The sequence below is a fragment of the Cynoglossus semilaevis genome, chromosome 4 (assembly GCF_000523025.1).
Source record: "Cynoglossus semilaevis isolate Cse_v1.0 chromosome 4, Cse_v1.0, whole genome shotgun sequence".
NCBI lineage: Eukaryota > Metazoa > Chordata > Actinopteri > Pleuronectiformes > Cynoglossidae > Cynoglossus > Cynoglossus semilaevis.
This window is the reverse complement of record NC_024310.1, coordinates 5,146,806-5,167,090: the sequence shown is the minus strand read 5'-3', so window position 1 is coordinate 5,167,090 and position 20,285 is coordinate 5,146,806. Positions and strand designations below refer to the sequence as shown.

Genomic DNA, 20,285 nt, shown 5'->3' with positions numbered 1-20,285 from the left:
CCTTTTTTCTCCCCATTCTTTTTTACAAGACAACATGTGTGTTGTCTTTCATTACTTACCTCTCTTTCCTGTGTATTTACACCATATTCTCCTGTCCAATCTATCGAGTGACTGATCATGTGACTAATAACCTTCTAAATCTTAAAATCACTGTGAAATTCATGTACAGTGTCACCTGTTGATCAGCGTTCCAAACAGCAGCCTGATGGTCCCCTGAACGTTTTCAGTGCACAGCCAGCTCCACTGCTCCTTCATCAACACACACAGGATGTTCAGGGCCACCTCTGCCAGCGCCATCTCAGATGCTGAGCACATGCAAGACAACACAGTAAAATATATTACCTTCGACACGGTGTTTGACAGACAAGCAGACTGACAGGCCTGTTACCCAACATTATAATCCAATGACAACCAATAATCTGATTCTAAAAATGATTCTGTGAAGAGCTGGAGCACAAGCGAGTCTTATCAATGTCATACATATACCAACACTGCCCTCATGTGGTTAAACGATGGTAAATTATTTTTATGAAGTCAGTCATATATGATTTAGAAATGCTTTGAATAAAAACTCAAAATGCAACAAATGCCTATCAGAAACTGTGACTGTGGGAAAAAATGTTATATTAAATATTCTTCAAGACATTAAAAGAAACAATAGAACAAAACCTTTGATAGCTTTTTAAATGAAAACAATGACAGTGACTGGTAAAGGTGCTTTCATATCAAAGCGCTAACGTCTTAACTGTGAAAACGGTGCAGTTTGACTTCTGAAAAGTCTTTATTTTTCCTACATCAGTTTTGCCCAGACTGATTAAACTTTCCAAGCGTTTCCTGAGACGTGTTTATAATATGTCTGCCACACTGCAGTACTTGGATTATATGATTTAAATCAACCGTGAATGACTTTTCAATGTTAGTTTTCAAAGGTTAGTGGTATTTAAAGTTCTTAACAAATACATTTAAAGTTAAAGCACTCCAACTTGATGACCTTTAACCTTCATTTAACTTTGGGGCTGCTACTGGTTTTAAACATGTGGTACAGGAGAAAGTGTTGTAAACATCTGCTGTAAAAGTAGCACGACACTCCCATGTGCGTGAACTGTCTGGTGACTTTTGAGGTGAAACACTGCAGGGTCCTCACAGAATGAGACCCTTTATTCACCCTGACTGTCTGGAAAGTGACAGTCTTTAAAAAGACAATGTCCAGATGCCTGGCCGTGGAATGATATTCAATTTAGACTCCTTCAAACATCAACCAAATGCAAGATCGTTCCCATATGACGTTAATAAGATCATACACGTCCTGTGATGGAGAAGGATGGAGCACCAACGGTGTATGATGTAACACGATGGATAAGTCCATCCAAATGACAGCTGTTTTTGCCACACAGTAGCAAATGTGGATGAGGCTCCTGCCTGACAGTCAGGATCATTTGGACACTGCAAGTCAGTGAATTTCAACTGGTGGGTCGCTGGCCAAATCCGGCCCGCTGAACAATCCAATCCAGCCCCAAGAGTGGATTAAATAGCAATGTTGCACAAAAATTTAATTTTTCTTAAAACTTATTCGAGTTTCTTGCCCTTAAAATGTGTGTCCAAAAAAATGGCTGACAAATATAGTCAGTGACCCCTGCTGTAAACTAATCACAGTTTTGATTGTGAATTTTTGTTTGTCTGTATTTGGTGCCTTGTGATGAACTGGTGAACTGTGCAAGGTATATCCCACCCTCACCCAAAGACTGCTGGGATTGATTGAGATACAAATAATTAATTATTTTAAGGGATTACACATCCAAACACCCCTGTGATTGATTAAGATACAGATAATTAATTATTTTAAGGGATTACACAGGCGTCATCAGGAAAATGATCACGTTTTTTAAATTGAATATTGTAATGTTAATTCTTAATTTAAAAAATCCATACATTGCTGTAGAATATCAATGCAGTATTGTTAGACAAAGGTAGGGTCAACGGCATTTCTTGCAGTTCTATGTATGTTGGAAGTTCAGCATTTGTTTGGTATGGAATTTAAACTTAAAGAGGTCTCACGCAATTTGAAAATTATTATGCTTTTGTCTGCAGCTACAGCAGCTCATCAACGTCTGCCAAAATGTGGACCTGGTCTGATGAGTGACTGGAATACTGGGCAGGCTGCTTTAGATCAAGAGGCTCCTGCCATAATTATGATCAGATACTGACTGGAAAATGGTGAAGTGAAGGAGACAGGAAAGAAGAGGCAGTGAGTCAATGTGCTGCTTAGACACAGAGTACAAAAAAAAAACGGGGAGGGAAGAGTGGATTGACGCAGAAAAGCAGACTTGATGATTGCACTGATAATGAGGAGAGTCTGGGAGGTTAAACGATTTTGTGTATTTGATGACAATATGACAAAATACAGAAATTTGCTTTGAGCTAAAGGCAAATATTTAATCCAAATCGTTTAGCGTGATTAACCCAGTTCTAGAGCCAAATCTCTGTGTCTAAAGATTGTAATAACTGAAGAAGACACAAGAAAATACATCTTCAGGCTGCGCACGACTGAAAACTGAAACAGTTTTATCAATGTATAGAAAACATTTGCGAATCAGTTAATCGTAATTAATCGTAATTCTTACTGTGGTCTTACCTTGTTCCTGTCTCTGTTTTCCTCTCAAACTTTCATTTAGAAAACCTCTGAATTCTGGGACTTCTGGACTTCCTGCCCTCTCCACACCAATGGAGAGTTTTTCTTGTTCTGTGATAGATGCTTTCAGATCTTCCAGAGACATGTTGCTGAACACCTGGAAGGGAACGGAGGTAGAATTAAGGCCGTACAACAATGAAAAGAGCCAAAGAACATATCAATAAAACAGATTCCCGACACTTACTGCCCTGGTTTGGTCCAAACTGAACACAACAGGTGGTCTAACCTCCGGAACATTCATGGAGGGAATGTTTTTAGTGGAGAACTTCAGACGAGATCTAAAAGAGCACGAACACAAAAAAGATTAAAGTTGTGGACACCGTGGTCAGAGGTCATCAAAATTCACCTTCTTCTACATTATTCAATGTAAATTAATTTACAAAACACTTGATAAACACAGTGGATAAATGAGTTGCTGATGTTTACCATGACATGAACGTGGATCTGAGAATCTGGAGACTTACTTGCTTTTCTTTTCCACATATATTTTGATTCCGTCCGTCTCTGCTTCGTTATCATCTGTCGGACTTTGAGGCTCCGAACGAGGAAACGCTGTTTTCAAAGTGTCCACGATGGCATTGACCACAATCTGCACACAGGAGACAAGAAAGTCAACAAGTAAAAAACAAACCAAACAGCAGAGAGCTCCTAAATTAATACCACCACATGCAGATGTTTTCTGCTGCACATTATTAAAAAAAATAATGATAACATTTGTCTGAGAACAGTTTCAAAAGCAACAGGCGTCTTATGAATAATATTAGGATGAATGGAAAAATCCGGACTCAAACCTTATCTATGCGTGACACAATGAAAGGCTTCTTCACAAAGGCAATCCTGGCGTCAGTGTTGAGGGCAAGAAACTCCTGCATCTCTTCACTGTTAGCAATTTCCTGAATAGCACACAGTTGCTAAAAACAAGAGCAAAGAGTTACATCAACAGCTACAAAAGACCAAAAACAAAGTGAATTTTTTTTTTGTAAATATAAAGTCTGAGACCAACCTTGAGAAAGGTTTCGAGCAGACCTTTTCGGGCCTCTATCTTGTCGCTGTCCATGTTTCCAAACGGCATTTCTGGGAAGATTTTCTTTGGACCTTTCACACCTGAAAAAACAATAGAAATGTGGGTGTTGGCACAGAATCAGATTTGAGTAAAGACTTCTTATAATAGAAAATTAATAAAGTTGAACCAATACAATCAGGTTCCGACCTTTGATGAGTTTTCTCAGGTCGTTCCTTTCCTCCAGTCGTGTTTGGAGGTTCAGGAACTCGCTGTATCGTCTGTTGACCATGTGGTAAGCTACTGACTGAATGGGGGACAGAGTCTCACAGCATGTCTGCACAACTTCAGCTTCTCCACAGCCAGACTGGACAAGTCCTGGAGTCTCATCACCCATGGCCGTCTCATACTGTTAAAAAAATAAAAAACAAATTCTAGTCAATCAAACTGGCAGGTTTTGTATGTACCTGTATTATCTGATGCTTAAGTAGTAAATTGGGTAAATACAGAAGTTATTCTGTAAGCTTTAATACAATTGGTTTTCAGTTTGAGGATGCTTCTAAAAATCAGGCTGTTGGGCCATGAAGGAATAAGAATCTGACTGATGGAAAACATCAACTCTCAGTTAGATTGACTCTTGTCAATCTAACTGACACAACTGTCAGATCGATTGTGATTTTATAGAAATATTGAATAACTCTTAGGATCAAGATTAATTGCGACTAATTGTGATTTATACAAAATGACCGTGTCATTAATCATATTTAAACAGCCCTAATTAACGTTAAAATGTTGAGAGTGGAGAGAGTGACCGTGTCCTGCACTCACTTTGATGGTGTACAGTGTGTACGGGTGAGAGCCGGTGCCTCTGTGTTCTTTGGCTGTGATGGTGCCCGTGATTCTAAGGTTCTGGATGATGACTGGTCCATCTGGGCTGCTGAGGGGCTCAAAACTAAAAGATGGCATCGAGGCGTTCACCTGCTGTGGGCTGCCTGCAGTCAGCTCAGTGGAGCTCACCAGCCCGCTCTGTTCCACACTCAGAAGATGCTCACTGGTTGGGTTTACTGAGGGCGACCTGGCCTCCCTTTCCACATCCTGGAGGCCACTGACATTAGGAGAAACATCTCCCCCCTTCACTAAAGAGGGACTGAAGCCATTAGGATGTTCTGAATTCACCAAGATGTTTGGACAAGAGCCATTCACTGGACAGGGAGAGACGTCCACACTGTCCACACTGATATTGTTGTCAACAGATGTGGTACATTCTTTCCTTTTGTCATACACCAGCTCCTCTTGGCCAATCATGAGCAGGAAACCAGTGGAACTCTGTTTATAATCAACCAAAGGAGAATCAAGGTCAGAGTCATTTTCCTGATAAAATGGGTTTGACTTTCTTCCTCCCATGTTTCCCTCAAGAAAGGATCGCTCTTCTTCTTCAGCACTGGTCTGTGGAAAGACCACCTCCCCATTGTCAACGGTGTCAGAGGCTGCAGACTGAGGCATCTGTGTTTCAGTGACAGTTTCAGTTTCCGTTCTTCCCAAAGGAGCTTCGGTTTTCCTCTGCGATGTCTCCACCACAGGAGCCAGGTCTGATCCATCAGCCGATGGTGGCGACAGCTGAGGGACAGTCGTCACTGGCTCTGCTGCAACTGATTCCCTGGGTTTACTGGATTGTCTGAATATTTCCACCAAGAGAATGTTTAACCAGTCAGGGTTGGACAATTTTGAAACGAGAGGAAGGAAAACATTGCATGTGATAAGCTCGCCAACAACAAACCGTCCGCTTTGGCTCTCCAAATGTGGGTATGGAACCAAAATGTGCAGCAACAAATCTACAAACACTCTGGTGTAGTTTAGTTCCACCGTGTCACCGGTCACGGCAAGATGAGGTGTAGCGATCCTGGAATACGCCAACCACAGCTGCTCGCTCTCGCAGGCTGAGGACGTCTGCTGGTTAGTCACTTGTTCCTTGGCGCTGATGTAGTCCTGTAGGTGGCAGCCAAACAGATCCAGGATCCTCTCTGTCAGTTCCTGCAGTGATGAGAAGATAAAGATTCTTAGACTGAATTAGAATTACATTTCTTTGTCATTTCATACAACGAAATATGTGCTTTATATTAACAGTGTTAAAATTGTTAAGTTTGCATTTAAGTTTGTCTGAGTCTTTCAACAAAATTACATTTTTTAGCAAACCAGAAAGAAAATTGTATGTGATGGCATTTTCTGTCAAAATAAATACTTTTCAGGACTATGTTGTCACATAAAACCTCTTGTGCACAACAAACACACTACAAAACAAATGATTGGAAACAACACTTATATCACAGTACCTTCTTGTCGACATGTCTTGCACGTTTCTTCATTTCCTTGGCCACGGACATCATGACGTCTTGAACCTGCCTCTCAAACCCACTCTCAGAAGACACGGGGCAGTACCAGGAGGTGACAAAGTCTCTGATGATTTTCTTCACTGTTTTATGAATCTCCTCATCTAAATGTCGATCATCCTCCAAAGATGGCGGGATCTGAACAGGTGTTTTCACAGCAAATTTAGTTTCAAGACAAGCAAGTCGATAAAGTTTAGAGGGCTATGATTTACTACTCAGTGGTTGCAAATGCTTCTTTTTTTTTTAGGTACACAGATATAGTGAATTCTGATTCATATTAGACAGTAATGGAATCAATGGAAAATGCATCATTTTGAAAGCCTTTCCACATTTACCTGCTCCAGCGTGACAAACCGCTCGAGGTGAACCACACTGTTAGACTCCAGCACTGCCTGTGAGCCAAGCCAGCCCCCCACCACCACCAGCAGGCTTGTGAACACACACAGCAGCCAGATGTTGACAAGCAGGTGGAAGAGAACCAGCCATGCCAGCAGCATGCCCAGGCCCAGCAAGCTTCTCTGTCCTAACACCTCGGTCATGTTTACTGTCTGACAATCTCACGACTAAAACTGCTCATCGCACAAACCAGAGGAACACCGCAGCCTGGAGAAAAAAAGAAGCTACTTTAGTTTATGGTATAACCAGATGAACTCATATTTAAAAACATGCGTATATGTACATGTTTTATAAGTTTAAAGAAGTAACTGACACATTATATATCAATACATTAGCTCTTCCTGTTAGAAGTATATAGTTTATGGCATATAGTATATGGTTTATTATTTATATTGTATGTACTAGAAAAAAAAGAATATTGGGGGAAAAAGTTTCAACTTTTACCTGATCAAAACAAACTTTCTTTTAAGTTGTCCTTTTATCTTTATACAAAATGTTTCTTTTCGCCTTTCATTGCTGTTGTCTTTGAAAAGAAACCAATTCTTTAACCTTTTTCTCCTTTTAACTGTGTAAAAACTAACTTTTTCTCCCTTTGTGATAGCTATGTTTTTGTTGACTGTGAAAAATGTCACTATAAAATTTCCCTATGTGATAGCTATGTTTTTGTTGACTGTGGATGTTTGTTAAACAATAAGGTTTTTGTTCTATGAATGTACTGCAACAAATGCATTTGTTTAAATTATTTACTGGTCACAATGGTCGTGACACGAGCACGCTTTTGCTCATATGTACCTATTATTTTTCAAGTGCTAGTTAAATCCCGTATATTCCTCAGTTGAGTAAAGCTCTGTTACAACAGTATCGCAAATATAAACTTTTTCACACCAAACAAAAAAGACAATTAGGTTTAAGAATGGTTCGTGGCATATACGGCACGAATTAACGTCTTTTCATGAGAAAAATCCGATAAGTTGATACTATACTTAGGACGACGACATTAAGGCACCGTTTGTCGTTGTGTTCATTGGGAGTGCAAAGCGCTGTCATCACTGTTTGTTTCAGCATGGCACAAACATCACAAACGTTCCGAATATAACGTTGCAAGACCGGTAATAGTGCCGTGTTTGCAATAATAGCATATAACAGGAATACATAATTAAAAAAACAACCTAAAGTAGGTTTGGGGCTTAGGTCCGGGCTCCATTTGCCGTTAGCTAGCGATAACCTAACTGTCCTTTCTATATACACAGTTTCAAGGACAATGTAGCGATTTTTGCTAAGCTCATGATACACAAAATTAAAGGTAAATCACCTGCACGAACTGTCAGTTTAGGCTCCTGTCAACATCTTATGACTCCATTTTTATTTTGTTTACTTCCGGAAAGTGACGTAGTTAAAGCGACAAAGCCATCTAGTGTCAGAAAACGGCATAGACGTAAACAAAAAATGGCAAAAAATATATATATATTGAAATGTTTATTTTCTCATGAAAATTATTTTTGTAAAATTTAATATTTGAGGAAAAATTAAAATTTTACAATTAAGCAATATGTAATTTTGCATTCATTTCTTAATCGTGTATAGATTTACTTTAATTCCTAACCTAACATGTGTACATACGATGACCAAAAAAGTTCATGCTACATATATTTCTTGGTCCAGTACTTAAGTAACTATTACCTTTTGGTGAACAAATACCTTGTATTTAGCCTATTTATAGGGACATAAATAAGGGAACTCAGGTTGTAGTCAGCTCAAGATAGAGTACTTTTTATTTTCCTCCTAGAATGGTTCCACGATTTTAGTAAGTCTACAAAACAGTTGTTTTAGATTTCCACACACACACCTTACACATGACCATGTATGTATGTATATATATATATACATATATAACATGTGATGTAAGTCCTACACATTGCGTAACCTGCACTGGGTTTTTTTTTTACAAGCAGCAATCCAAGGTTTGCTGAACCAGCTTTTCCATTCACATTCAGTTAGGTTTAGGAGATGACAAGGCAGAAGGATGAAGATCCTGACAGCTCAAGCTTTTTCACATGTAAGTCAAGGCCCTGCTTCAAAGTGTTAATTGTATTTTTTTTATCATCACTATTTCAATATGCAGTATTCCATGTAAATGACCATCAAATATTTAGTGTGAAATGTTGCATTTGGTTGGTGAAATCTAGAAGGACAAGTACTGTGATGAATTAAAATGGAGGTAATGAGGTATGCAGATAAGTAATAGAACCTCACTAATCTGATTTGTTCAGTTTGGTTGAATCTGGAGCTGGTGTGGGAAATTGTGCAATTTCACACATACCGCACCTCCACATCCACCTTCATATAAGGAGACAGCGTTGGAGGTTTGCCTTCATTTGTCCATGATTGTAAATTAGTTCATGATGACCAGCGACACCTTACCTTTAATAAAGGTGAGTGATGTACCTCTTCTCTTTTTTGTATGCTAAGGTAGTATTTTGTTTTCTAAGTAGATCATCCTCCAGGCAAGTTGATTTCACCTCTCCTTTCCACTTCTCCCAATGTTTTCTACAGGTGTCTGTTCCTTCTTACAAAGCCACACTAAGCAGAACAGATCACAATCCCAGCTTGCAGACGACTATCCACAGGATGATCCCTCACTTGGCACTTTGCAATTGCAGTAGGTGTTTAACACATTTATTAACTAGAAACTAGTAGCTCAGTAGGTTTCTTGATACAATTAGTTTAGAATAGATCCAAGTGGGCCCTTAACTGGATACTGAAATCATACACTGGGCTGTATTGTTGACAGAAAACTATCTGCCTACAATCTTTGCTCTCTGTGTCATAAGTTTTGCTTGGAAATGTAAATTACAGTTAAATTTACTTGTTTCAAACCAGTCCCTTTAACAGCATTTCTGCCTCCATCAGTTTTTCTGCTTCTAGTGGGGGTGGTGTGGTTCACTGCAAGTGGCTCTAAAGTGCCAGTGGTTTCTAAAGACCCCATAAGCCACTGCCTGGAAGACACGGACTACAGCGAGCTCCTCGGCATCATGGATAAAGGACTTCCTCCCACCAAAACACCTGGACATGTTGCAATTGTTGGTGGGGGCATTGCTGGACTCACTGCTGCTAAGGTTTTAGAGGACGTCGGCCATAAGGTAAATTCAAGCTCGAATTACACTTTGCAGAGTGAAGGAGTGAAATGGTGTGTTTCTTTATCCTCAAGAATACTCATTTTTGTTTACTTTAATACTTAAGGTGAGGGCTATACAGCATAGGCTCTCAATATTTTTTGCTTCACTGATCGTTTCGTGAAAAGAAGATATATATAAATATATAGAAGGGAAATATGAATGCTCTTAGTGAACACAGTCTATTGTGTATATTAATAACCTTAAGTTCACAGAATGCAATACTTGACATAATTATAATGTCTAAAATGGTACTTTTTGTATCACCGTGGACATTAAGGTGACTATAATAGAAGCAAGTGGACGTCTTGGAGGGCGCATTGAGACCTTCAGGAACACAGCAGAAGGCTGGTATGCAGAACTGGGAGCCATGAGGATTTCAAGCTTAAATAAGTGAGTCACGTTTCTAAGAACACACTTTTCCTATGATATTTTGTCATCTATCATTCTATATATATATATATGTACATATATATATATATATAGAGAGAGAGAGAGAGAGTGCTTAAGCAGGCTCCTGCTCACATTTCATTGTGTGCAGTGGTGTGCTGAGTCATAATGACAAGAAGTTAACTTTCCTTCCTAGAGCTCCAGCCGAATTAATGATATTTGGCTCGTAGCCACACTACAGGAAGTAAAACTATATACAGTATCTTGTCTCTGACAACATTCCCGTCACACAGACAATGTTTGATTGGTCCACTGTGGACAAAAGAAAGATCCTACATACGTAAATAATATGAATTAATTTGTGATATTATCTGTATATTCCATAGAATCCTGCTTTCCCTAACCTCCAAATTAAACATCCCCCTGAACCAGTTCATCCAGGAGAACAACAACACCTACTACCTGGTGAATGGATTGCTCCACAAAACCTACACAGTGGAGAGTGACCCTGGCGTTCTCAACTACAGCTTGAACGAAGGAGAGAGAGGAAAGACGGCATTCCAACTCTTCGATGACACACTGTTTAACGTTGGTGTCCGTTCCACACTTCTCCGACATGTTAAATCAAAAGAAATGATAATTCTTACACTAAAGTTAAATCAGTATACAGTAAAAAAAAACTATTGAAGTTGAATATTATGTCAATTTAGTATTAGCACAAAACGATAATTGCAAAATCATTTTAGCCTAGTCGTACAAAATAAATGCTATAATTTGTTACTTATTGCTACATGTCAATTCTGTAATCTCTCCTCAGCTGAAGAACGACCTCAACACACATGGCTGCAGTGTCTTGTTAGATAAATATGACATCTACGCAATGAAGGTATAGAGATTCTTTGATTTTAACGGACAACAAATGTAATATTTACTGGTTTAAATTTTACTGTGGCCTTTGATTAAACTAAACGATAGTTTTCATCTTACAGGAATTCCTGATCAAAGAGGGTAACCTGAGTCTTGGAGCCCAGAAGATGATCGGGGATATCCTGAATACAAGTGGCATGTACTACATTTCACTGTTGGAAATGCTGTATGTAGTGTCAAACATCAACGATAACAATGAGTAAGAAACTTGTATAATTATCATCATCCTCAGCATCGAAACACGTTACTCAGTAATTACAGTTGTTTTACATTGGGCAGTGATGCTTTACTGATGTATTTTGTTTTCCTTCCAGCTACTTTGAGGTTGACGGCGGTTTCGACCAGCTTGTCACAGCGCTCAGCAACCTCTTAAACTCCGACATCCTTCTGAACTCCAAGGTAACGCTGATCCACCAAACAGGCAGCAATGTCACAGTGACATATCGAGACGGGCAGGATTCACGCCTGCTAACAAGCCTCACTGTCGACTACGTCCTGGTAACAGCCACAGCCAAGGCCACGCTTTTCATTAACTTCCAACCTCCTCTCTCCGGGACCAAGATGGAGGCCCTGCATTCAACCCACTACACCAGTGCCACCAAGGTGATTCTCAGCTTCAGTGTGCGTTTCTGGGAGAAAGAAGGCATCAGAGGGGGAAAGAGCATCACAGACCGCATGTCTCGCTTCATTTACTATCCCAGTCACAGCTTCCCAGGCACAGGAGCAGGTGCTCTGCTGGCATCTTACACCATCGCTGATGACTCCTCGCTCTTCCACGGGATCAAGGATGAGGAACTGATGAGTATGGTCCTGGAAGACTTGGTCATGATCCATGGAGAGGCTATCAGGAGCCTATGGACAGGAGGGGTGGTAAAAAGGTGGGGTCTGGATCCTTACAGCCTGGGAGCCTTTGCCCTCTTGACTCCCTTGCAGCACAGCCACTACTCCAGAGAATTGTTCAGAAGTGAGGGACGTGTGCACTTTGCGGGAGATCACACAGCCCAACCGCATGGATGGATTGAAACCTCCATGAAGAGTGCACTACGGGCAGCTAAAAACATTAACAGCCCCACCCTCTAGTTATGCTTCTTCAAATATAGACAGACAAACAGACAGGTTTGTTTAAGCCTAAAGCTCAAACATCAGTTTGCAATAATTATTGCATTGAATTATAAATTATTAAGTAGAGAATTGTTGGTCTTTTTGCATTTTATTCTGACATGCTCTAATCCATGTTATGTCATGTTATTTTATTACTGGTTACTCAGAATGTCTATTAAATTCAAGAGTCACCTATATAGTAATGAAGAATTGTATTTTATTGTACACTTATATTTTCATTTTCACAAGTGGACCTTTACCCATGTATGAAAGGATCCTGTATATTGTGCAGTTACATGTTTCAAACATGTCTATACAAACAACGTGACACCAATATGTTATAGTCGATCAATATTTTAAACAATATTTAATCAATATGGCAACTGCAGGACATAATATTTATTTTCCTTTTATACTGACCTATTTGATGTGTTTCCATTAGTGTGACCAGGAAAAAAGCAGATTTGCTATTCACAAATAAAATGAGCACAATGTCAACATCCTCCAATGCTCATATTTTCAGTTATATAATAGTATATAATTTGACTTGGTGCAGCACCGAAAGTCCTTTTCACTTTTATCCAAGAGGCATCATTGGCACAAACTGTCCATTCTTAATGAGCTCCTTTCTGTACCATCTGTGAGAAGCGGTTAGTTATGGTCAGGGTGGTGTCTATGAAGCGCTCCACGCAGCTCACGAGACAAGTCTCCGTACGGTAGTCCAGCTTCGAGCTTGGGCGATCCATACACTTGTCCCAGCAGATGTCAGTGAAGTTGTGCACCTTGAATTGAATATGAACACAAGTCATTTACTGAGCACTGAAAAGCATATTGATATTTCCCTACTAATAAATATAAGAATCATTACTTTCATTTAACTTAATGTATGCAGGCAAACATTAGAGGTAACATCATTTTGCCCTTCACTGAAGGAATTACCGTATGCAGGCAAACATTAGAGGTAACACTGTCATTTTGCCCTTCACTGAAGGAATTACAATTGAACCTTAACCCATCCGTAATTGAGCATATATGAATTAATCACTCATTGAGGTGTGATGTGTGCATTGATATCTCATATATAATATTGTCTAATTGCATAGCATTTAGAAGTTTATACCATATATATCATATTTTAGGTATAGTCAAAGCCACGTAGGAATAATATAAGAATCACTAAGCAGAAGGCTTATAGCAAAATCAGAATATATGATGCTAGCTTTACTGTCTTGGTCATGTATGCTAACGCACTGCATATATGTTAGCATGTTAGCCGTGATTGCGTACAAACCTGTGCCTGAAACTGTGCTTTCTGCTGTTCAACGGCGATCATTCGCTGCAGCTCAGCCGCTTGCGCCTTCTCAGATGCGCTCAAATTATTATAATTGTCCATGATTCTGTTATAGAGGGATTGAGATAGAGACCGGCAGACTGTAACCAACGTGGTTCAAGCTACAGTATGACCTTTCGTTTCAAAACGACGACGCTGTCAGTGGCAGCGACCGGTGGGGAAGCAGCGCTGATATATAAATTATCTGGAACGCCCGGACGCTTCAACCCATAGCGCTTCCGCTGGAGAAAAGAGGAAGAGCAAACGGTATACGCAAAAGAAGACTATTTAAAATTGTTGCGTTTCACATTTGAGACAGCTATAGAACTGTAAATAATACCAATTCTGTCATAAACCATAATAATCAACTTTGACTTACGTCATTGAAAGTATGTCATAAATCATCAACTTTGACTTACGTCATTGAAAGTCATAAAGAAGGTAGTTATCAAAAGTTGGATAACTGTAGTCAGTTGGATAACTGACTACAGTTTTGTAATGAAATTAATTAATTAATTAATATTTATATTTGGCATGAATGTAATCAGAGTTTCTTTTTTATTGTTTGTATTAAATGCCAAGCATATATGTACGGTGAAACATTTACAGCTCATCATCCGCCATTTTTGAACCACTGTCAACTACGTCATAACTATATCCGGGAAACTGTGGTGACCTTGGTATATGATCATCATGGCGGCTGTGGCCAGGTTAAGTTGTGTTTGTCGCAGAGGAATTAAACGTAAGTGATTCTATTCCCCGTACAATGCTTTTGTAAATATCAAATGTGGATGATAAGCTTCGTGTAGTAGGTTTATGGCTCTGCGGTTTTAAATAAGGGACGTCAAAATACTGGCTATGTAGCGGAAGACTACTCCCAAATGTAGCGTTAATCAACATGGTTAACTGACTTCATCAAACTCTCGGTAGCGTATTAAAGAAATTGAAAGATGATGTTCTTCGTTGCTAATGGTCGTTAACATAAAGCTTTGTTTGTTTTTAGCCTTGTCGCTAGCATAGGGGAATTGAAGCTTCCTGCATTCCTGACTATAGTCTCAGAGTGTCATTTAAGGACAAACACAAATGTCAGTTGATTCGTTTAAGGGCCATGTGGTTACATTTTGAATCTTTTTGAATGCTTAAAAAAAAACTTCTTTCATAAATAACGTTGTCTTTCATCATCTACAATATCACGCTGGTCAAACACGAATAATAGCTGTTGTAAAACTTTAGTCTTTAAAAATGTGTAGCTAAGCCTGACTGGCTAAAGTGTAGAAAACATGATTCGGGCCTAAATTACAGATTTAATTATTTTAGGTAAAAGAAAAACACAGTATTCGTAACAAAAAATCCAAAATATACATTATTTTCAAGGTAAACATGTTTCTATTCTCTCCAGCTCTGCTTTATCAAAGCACTCTCTTGCCAAGAGCACTGGTTGCATCACACAAATACCAGGACCATCCCTATATGCTTACAGCAAGGATTCATGCCTCTCAAGCTCTCAATGGTGAGTGTTGACATCTTCTTTTGAAGAGTGTGGTGTGGAATCACAAGAAAATGGATCAATGATTTGTTGACTATTAGTCAGTTTAACTTTGGTTTTTGACAGGACTATGTTAAATTGACATGCAGTGTAGCTACTGAACACATACTATTTGTCCTACCAGTGTTCCTTATGTAAAAATAATGCATCTTGGTAAATTAAAGCCCTACATACCCAGTACCTGGTTGTTTTGGCAGATTCTACATTTTGATTTTGTCGCACCCACTTTTTCTGGAGCAGAGACAATAATTTACATTAAGTGTATTTTGTACATGGAAAATAAAATGTTGCAGGTGTTAATTAAACTTTTTTTTGTCATATATATATAATGGTCTGTATTGTCATTGCACGATATCTTGACAGTTCTTTTCTTGTATTCTGCAGCAAGCTCTGGCTCCAAAGCCGCCTCTTTGCACTGGACAGCGGAGCGAGCGGTTAGTGTCCTGTTGCTAGCCATGGGACCTGTTGCCTATTTTAACCCTGGTCCATTCATAGACTATTCATTGGCTGCTGCACTGACGCTGCATGGCCACTGGTGAGATGAGAAAACATTTGCCTGAAGATCGATTCTTTTTATTTTGTGTCTTCGTCTAGTTCGTTTATGTTGTTATAAACTTGATTTACTATTTAAACTTGGTAAACTGTGTCATAGCTGCAACAGATCTGCTGCAATAAATTATACAGTATGTGGCTTCAGCTTTAAGGTTGGGAGCCACATTGATAAACTATATTTATTGTGGTTATAAATGTTGCATATGACAAACTTTTTGTTCCTTTTTTTTCCTCTGTTGCCCTGATCCAAAATTTTAATTTTATCCTAATGTCAGACAAGTCCTTGTAGCCCATTATGGTCAAATGTGTTTTGGGGCTTTAAACTTTTTAAGCTTTTAAACTAGTGTTCATACCATTCATTACAAAGTGAATTCACATTACACAGTGTTTACAAGGACCAGTAAGTGTATGTGACATGGTCATCTCACCTTTCCTGGGAAAAAAACAAATGTGAGTGTTAAATCTGCTCCGTCATATGACCTCTCAGGGGCTTGTGGGCAAAGTTTTGTGCCAAATCCTCTTAATCTGATCTGACCTTCCTCTTTAATCCCTACATCAATACAGTCACTTAACTGACCCGTTTGGGATGAGAGGCTTTTTAAACTTCCATACACTTTTTTTTTTTTTTTTTTTTTACAGAAATGTAAAAATGGTATCTTTGGTTTTTTTTTCTTTTTCTCTTTGTCTTTTGTTGGGACTATTCTGTCTGACTTGAAAAGGTGGCTTAGCTTAGTGTCACATCAGTGTGTGTTTCTGACCAGCAGGGCAGCTCAAGGAATTAAACCAAACCAGCAATTTCATGGTAATAACTCTTAAGTCAGTTCTCTCTTTGCTGGCTGGTATCTCAGAAGGTCAACTTTTGACCTCTTTGGCTGTAATGACTTTGACTTGCGTTCCAGAATTGTTAGACATTGTCACTGCATTAACCAGGTTTCACCATACTTTCAACACTTTCTATTTTTAAAAAATCAACAGAATCTGTGTTAAAACATACACACTTTTTTCTATTCCGTTTTTCAAAATATTTTTTATAAAAACAGTCAATTGTGCTCATTCTTGTTGATTTCTAATACCTTTTTATTTTGTTCTGTAGGGGCCTTGGGCAGGTGCTAACAGACTACGTTCACGGTGACACAAAGATTAAAATTGCCAATGCCGGTCTCTTCCTTCTGTCCACTGTCACCTTCGCTGGTCTCTGCTACTTCAACTACAACGATGTGGGCATCTGTAAAGCTGTTGCCCTCCTCTGGAGCAAATGAAAACTGGGAAAACTGGAAAGTTATAGAAGAACCAAGACACCGGGACATGAACAATCTAATCTCAACTGATTTGTTTAAGAAGAAAAAAAACATCAAGGTGTTCCATGTAAATTCCTATAAATATATATATTCTGTTGACTATTAGTGTGTAATTGGAAATCATGTTGATCACTTCGAGCTTCAGTCGTTCTGTGGCTTTGTATGAACCAAAGTCATCATCAATGTCAGCAAAATGTCCCATAAAATTATACTGTATGTATCTTCACAGATATATAAACATGAGCCCTTCACTGTAATAAGTAAGAACTGTTAGGTTATGGGGACTTTCCCAAGATTTACTTTCTTATTTTTCTGATTTTCCAGCAGGGGGCTGCCGTTTCGGTTATGTGGTAATAATGGCGGTATGTCAGATCTACGGTTGTGTTGTTGACACAGTGGCCCTTCACCATAACAGCTTTTAGTCCCGTAGCTGTTCAAATGTTAAATGTACTGAGTAAATGCTAAGAAAGTGGTTATACTGAACCCAAGAGAGAAGCACCTTTTTCACTGGGGCATTTATAGGTGGGTTTAAATGTTTTTTTCTACAATGAGCTGACAGAGCACATTAACAGTTATATGTAGGTCAGTGGCGACAACAAACGGGTATTAATTTGGTTCAGGAAATAAACCAGGCTACATTTCTAGATTCTTCTTCTGTTATAATTTACTTAAATACATTATCCAGTTCCTTTTAGTTGAACTTTAAGGACCTGTTTTACCTAAAATCAATACATACATGTGAATGAGTTAACATTTTTTCTGATTAAATATTTGTGAAGAGTTGCCTAACTAAACTAAATTTGTTTCGGTTTAATTTCAACTAAACAAAAGAAAAAACAAAACCAAATTATGCAAGTGTCAGTTTATTTGTCAAATGTTATTAAAAAAGGTATTTCTAATCTTAAAGGACAATATGGGAGCCAGATGTAATAATGGATTATTTACTCACAGCATGTTAGCCTGTAGTGTGTGCTTGCAGTACCAATGAACGATCACAGCTAAACACGTTATTTTGTATTTCTTTGCTGCATTGTCGCTTTGTTTCTTACATTAACTGTGTACCAGCATCATATCAGCTCCAAGGCTGCTGTCATCAACAGTTTTACGCACAAAAAATCACATGTGGCACTTAAGAGTCCAGCACTCCTGCCTCTGCCAAACAATAAAGGCGATGTAATGTTTTCCTATTTGTGACTTTCATCATTTAAAAATCATTTAAATGTGGCTTACTCAAACAGATGCATAATTATAGAAGAGAGACATTCATGGAGATGCACATTATTTTCAAAGAGCTTATAAAAAATAAATAAAGGTGAAACATTAAAAATGGTAATGCCTTACTTTAACGCTGTAGTTTTTTTAGTTTACCCAAAGAGAAAAAAAACTGATATGACAATAAGTAGCAGTTACTTTACATACATACTAGGTCTTTACCAACTTTTAAAAATATTTTCTTTTTAAAAATGCATTTTTAGCAATAAATAACCTCATCACTCATTTAGTTTAATCTAGAACTTGTTCCTAATTTGTGTTGCAATGCATTTGAACAGTAAATAGTGACCATTATGACACTTGTGTTTTCTCTCACACCTTGACCACAGTAAACAAGTTGTACCAACTGTCTACATCTCTATCAGATAACAGTATTCCAATAAATGTAAAAAAAAAAAAAAAAAAAACATAAAAAGATGTCAGGGATGTTAGAAGTTGGGTTTCCTTTTCTGGCTTCTCTCCATCCCATCAATGACATTTGGATAAAATGACCTCTGAGTCCTCGCCCACTCCATCAAAACCTTTTTCATGCAACACCGGTTTCTTCAGTGAGGGATTATCCTTCACTGGCTCGAATCCCAGGAATGTGGAAGGGAACACAGATGACTCAAACATGAACTTGTCATGTGTGAGTTTGGTCAGGTAGAACAAGGCCTTGTGGGCCTTGTCTTCGATTTTGTACGGCAGTTCCTGTTGAGGAAAAACATACTTTTGCAGTTTCCAGTTGTTGTTTTTTTTCACCCACTAAAACTTCAACTATAAACAACAACATATTTACAAAAATAACAAAGGGAGATGAGGGGTTGCGTCTGTGCGCCTGGTATCCTGACGACCCAGGTGGTTAGTTATAAAGCCTTACAGTAAAGCCACCAATTTTTATTTTTTTTTTCATTTTAAATGTCTGCTTTAGGCGTGGTTGTGAATGTGTGTGAGGAAGCAGTTTTCTAATTTGTGGATCAGTGACATAAGTGACAAAAAATGTCTAAATGCGTAGGTGGGTTCATCTGCTGTTACCACATGAATTTCCCAAATATGGGATTAATAAAGTTAATTTAATTTAATTGCTCTGTCAGCCTGCGTACACTGCCTACATTTCCTGATGGAAATGGATTAATAAAATTCTATCTATAAACTTGCAAATGCCACATGCATATTCCAGCAGAGCAGCAACAAAGAAATTTGATTTGGTGGGAAGTTGGACAACAGTGTGTGACTCAGTTACTGTGAGCTAACAGTGTGTTCTTCTCACCATGGCCTCAGAATAGATTTCATTGTTCCTCCTGCAGCAGACCACCAGCTTCCGGCCATCCTTCTTCATGTAGAGTATGACTGCGATTCCCTGCTTCTGATCTCTGGATGAGTCACTGTACAAATGTATGTTGAATCTGCAGTCTGAAAATGTAGACACATAGAAAATAGACGGGTTATGTGCAATGTAAGAGTTACGGAGTGTGCAGAGACTGGATTAGGACTGCACATCTGGACTTTATGTCATATGAGTAGGAGCATTAGCCCTAAGGTCTGTATTCTTTAAAATTTGCAACAAAATTACTTCACAGAAACTTCTGCCTTTTGCTTGAAGGTTCTTACCAGGAGGTGGTGCTGTCCTCTGGCCAGTGCCTACACATTAACTCACTAATCGCCATGTAGCACATGCATTTTTAGTGGAATGGTTCAAATAAATAACTGAGGTTATTTAGCATCATATTACCAAGCTGACACTGCTCCTGTATGGTCATGTGCTGAAGCCGGAACTCTCCATCAGAATTAAGAAACAGATATTTGTTGTCCTTGCACTGGAGCTTGTATGTGAGGCAGCGAGCAGAGTCAGTGAAGGAATCCCCGTCAATGTTATCTGTCATTGGAGAAAAAAACCTCATAATATCACATGTGATAACAGAAAGGTTTTCACAGGATGGACCCAGATGCTGTATGTCGAAGAAGAAAGTGTTTTTGATTTGCTTGAGGAAAAAAAAAGAAAGAAAAAATGTACCTTCAAAGTAGAAGGTGTCGTTGCATATTGTGTCAGCCATCATGAACTCCTGAAAATAAACACAATCCAAGGGTAAGTCAACAAGTTCTGAAGTAAATTGATTTTAAAAACCCATCCATTTTCATCCACTTATCCGTTACCGGGTCGCGGGGACAGCAGTCGTCACCCAAATCACATTGCACCGTACCAACCCCCCCAAACCTTCCTGCGGGTGGTGAGTCCACTGGAAGG

General features: G+C 38.8%; 5 protein-coding genes across 14 annotated transcripts in view; 2 read left to right on the top strand and 3 right to left on the bottom strand.

Moving 5' to 3' along the window:
• Nucleotides 1-7,844, bottom strand: part of snx19b (sorting nexin 19b) — a 23,650-nt gene extending 15,806 nt beyond the window's left edge. For 6 of the 8 annotated variants that reach the window (XR_003049526.1, XR_003049527.1, XR_003049528.1 and 3 more), the window contains exons 1-11: nt 7,785-7,844; nt 6,412-6,679; nt 6,020-6,214; nt 4,518-5,720; nt 3,900-4,098; nt 3,693-3,793; nt 3,481-3,600; nt 3,154-3,278; nt 2,874-2,967; nt 2,633-2,786; nt 176-305 (exon numbers count right to left, since the gene is read on the bottom strand). Coding sequence is in view for 4 of the 8 variants with exons in the window: in XM_025054959.1 (XP_024910727.1) it covers nt 176-305; nt 2,633-2,786; nt 2,874-2,967; nt 3,154-3,278; nt 3,481-3,600; nt 3,693-3,793; nt 3,900-4,098; nt 4,518-5,720; nt 6,020-6,214; nt 6,412-6,615 (2,525 nt within the window). In the remaining 4 variants the exon portion in view is untranslated. Of the gene's footprint in view, nt 1-175; nt 306-2,632; nt 2,787-2,873; nt 2,968-3,153; nt 3,279-3,480; nt 3,601-3,692; nt 3,794-3,899; nt 4,099-4,517; nt 5,721-6,019; nt 6,215-6,411; nt 6,680-6,916; nt 6,936-7,784 lie in introns of those variants that run through there. The other 2 variants (XM_008308703.3, XM_025054958.1) reach the window with 2 other exon arrangements.
• Nucleotides 7,845-8,112: 268 nt separating this feature from the next.
• On the top strand, nt 8,113-12,110 carry il4i1 (interleukin 4 induced 1). Of its 2 annotated transcripts, XM_008308705.3 has the most exons (9): nt 8,113-8,528; nt 8,743-8,904; nt 9,026-9,131; nt 9,383-9,612; nt 9,926-10,038; nt 10,422-10,623; nt 10,853-10,921; nt 11,025-11,161; nt 11,277-12,110. In XM_008308705.3, exons 2-9 carry the CDS (start codon nt 8,872-8,874, stop codon nt 12,040-12,042), a joined length of 1,656 nt encoding a protein of 551 aa, XP_008306927.1. In that variant the 5' UTR covers nt 8,113-8,528; nt 8,743-8,871; the 3' UTR covers nt 12,043-12,110. The 2 variants fall into 2 exon arrangements, with proteins under 2 accessions (XP_008306927.1, XP_024911052.1); XM_025055284.1 differs by lacking the exon at nt 8,113-8,528 and having other exon boundaries at nt 8,634-8,904.
• A 150-nt stretch (nt 12,111-12,260) lies between these two features.
• On the bottom strand, nt 12,261-13,578 carry timm8b (translocase of inner mitochondrial membrane 8 homolog B (yeast)). Its single transcript, XM_008308706.3, has 2 exons — nt 13,355-13,578; nt 12,261-12,845 (listed from the first exon to the last, which is right to left on the bottom strand). The coding sequence occupies exons 1-2, from the start codon at nt 13,454-13,456 to the stop codon at nt 12,678-12,680; spliced, it is 270 nt and encodes an 89-aa protein (XP_008306928.1). The 5' UTR covers nt 13,457-13,578; the 3' UTR covers nt 12,261-12,677.
• A 421-nt stretch (nt 13,579-13,999) lies between these two features.
• sdhdb (succinate dehydrogenase complex, subunit D, integral membrane protein b) lies at nt 14,000-18,118 on the top strand. The gene is made up of 4 exons (XM_008308707.3): nt 14,000-14,135; nt 14,793-14,903; nt 15,324-15,474; nt 16,585-18,118. Exons 1-4 carry the CDS (start codon nt 14,078-14,080, stop codon nt 16,748-16,750), a joined length of 486 nt encoding a protein of 161 aa, XP_008306929.1. The 5' UTR covers nt 14,000-14,077; the 3' UTR covers nt 16,751-18,118.
• Nucleotides 17,983-20,285, bottom strand: part of LOC112486949 (uncharacterized) — a 3,133-nt gene continuing 830 nt past the window's right edge. For both annotated transcript variants that reach the window (XM_025055081.1, XM_025055080.1), the window contains exons 2-5: nt 20,055-20,103; nt 19,773-19,916; nt 19,311-19,453; nt 17,983-18,751 (exon numbers count right to left, since the gene is read on the bottom strand). In XM_025055081.1, coding sequence (XP_024910849.1) covers nt 18,530-18,751; nt 19,311-19,453; nt 19,773-19,916; nt 20,055-20,097 — 552 coding nt within the window. In that variant the 5' untranslated portion in view covers nt 20,098-20,103 and the 3' untranslated portion in view covers nt 17,983-18,529. The remainder of the gene's footprint in view (nt 18,752-19,310; nt 19,454-19,772; nt 19,917-20,054; nt 20,104-20,285) is intronic.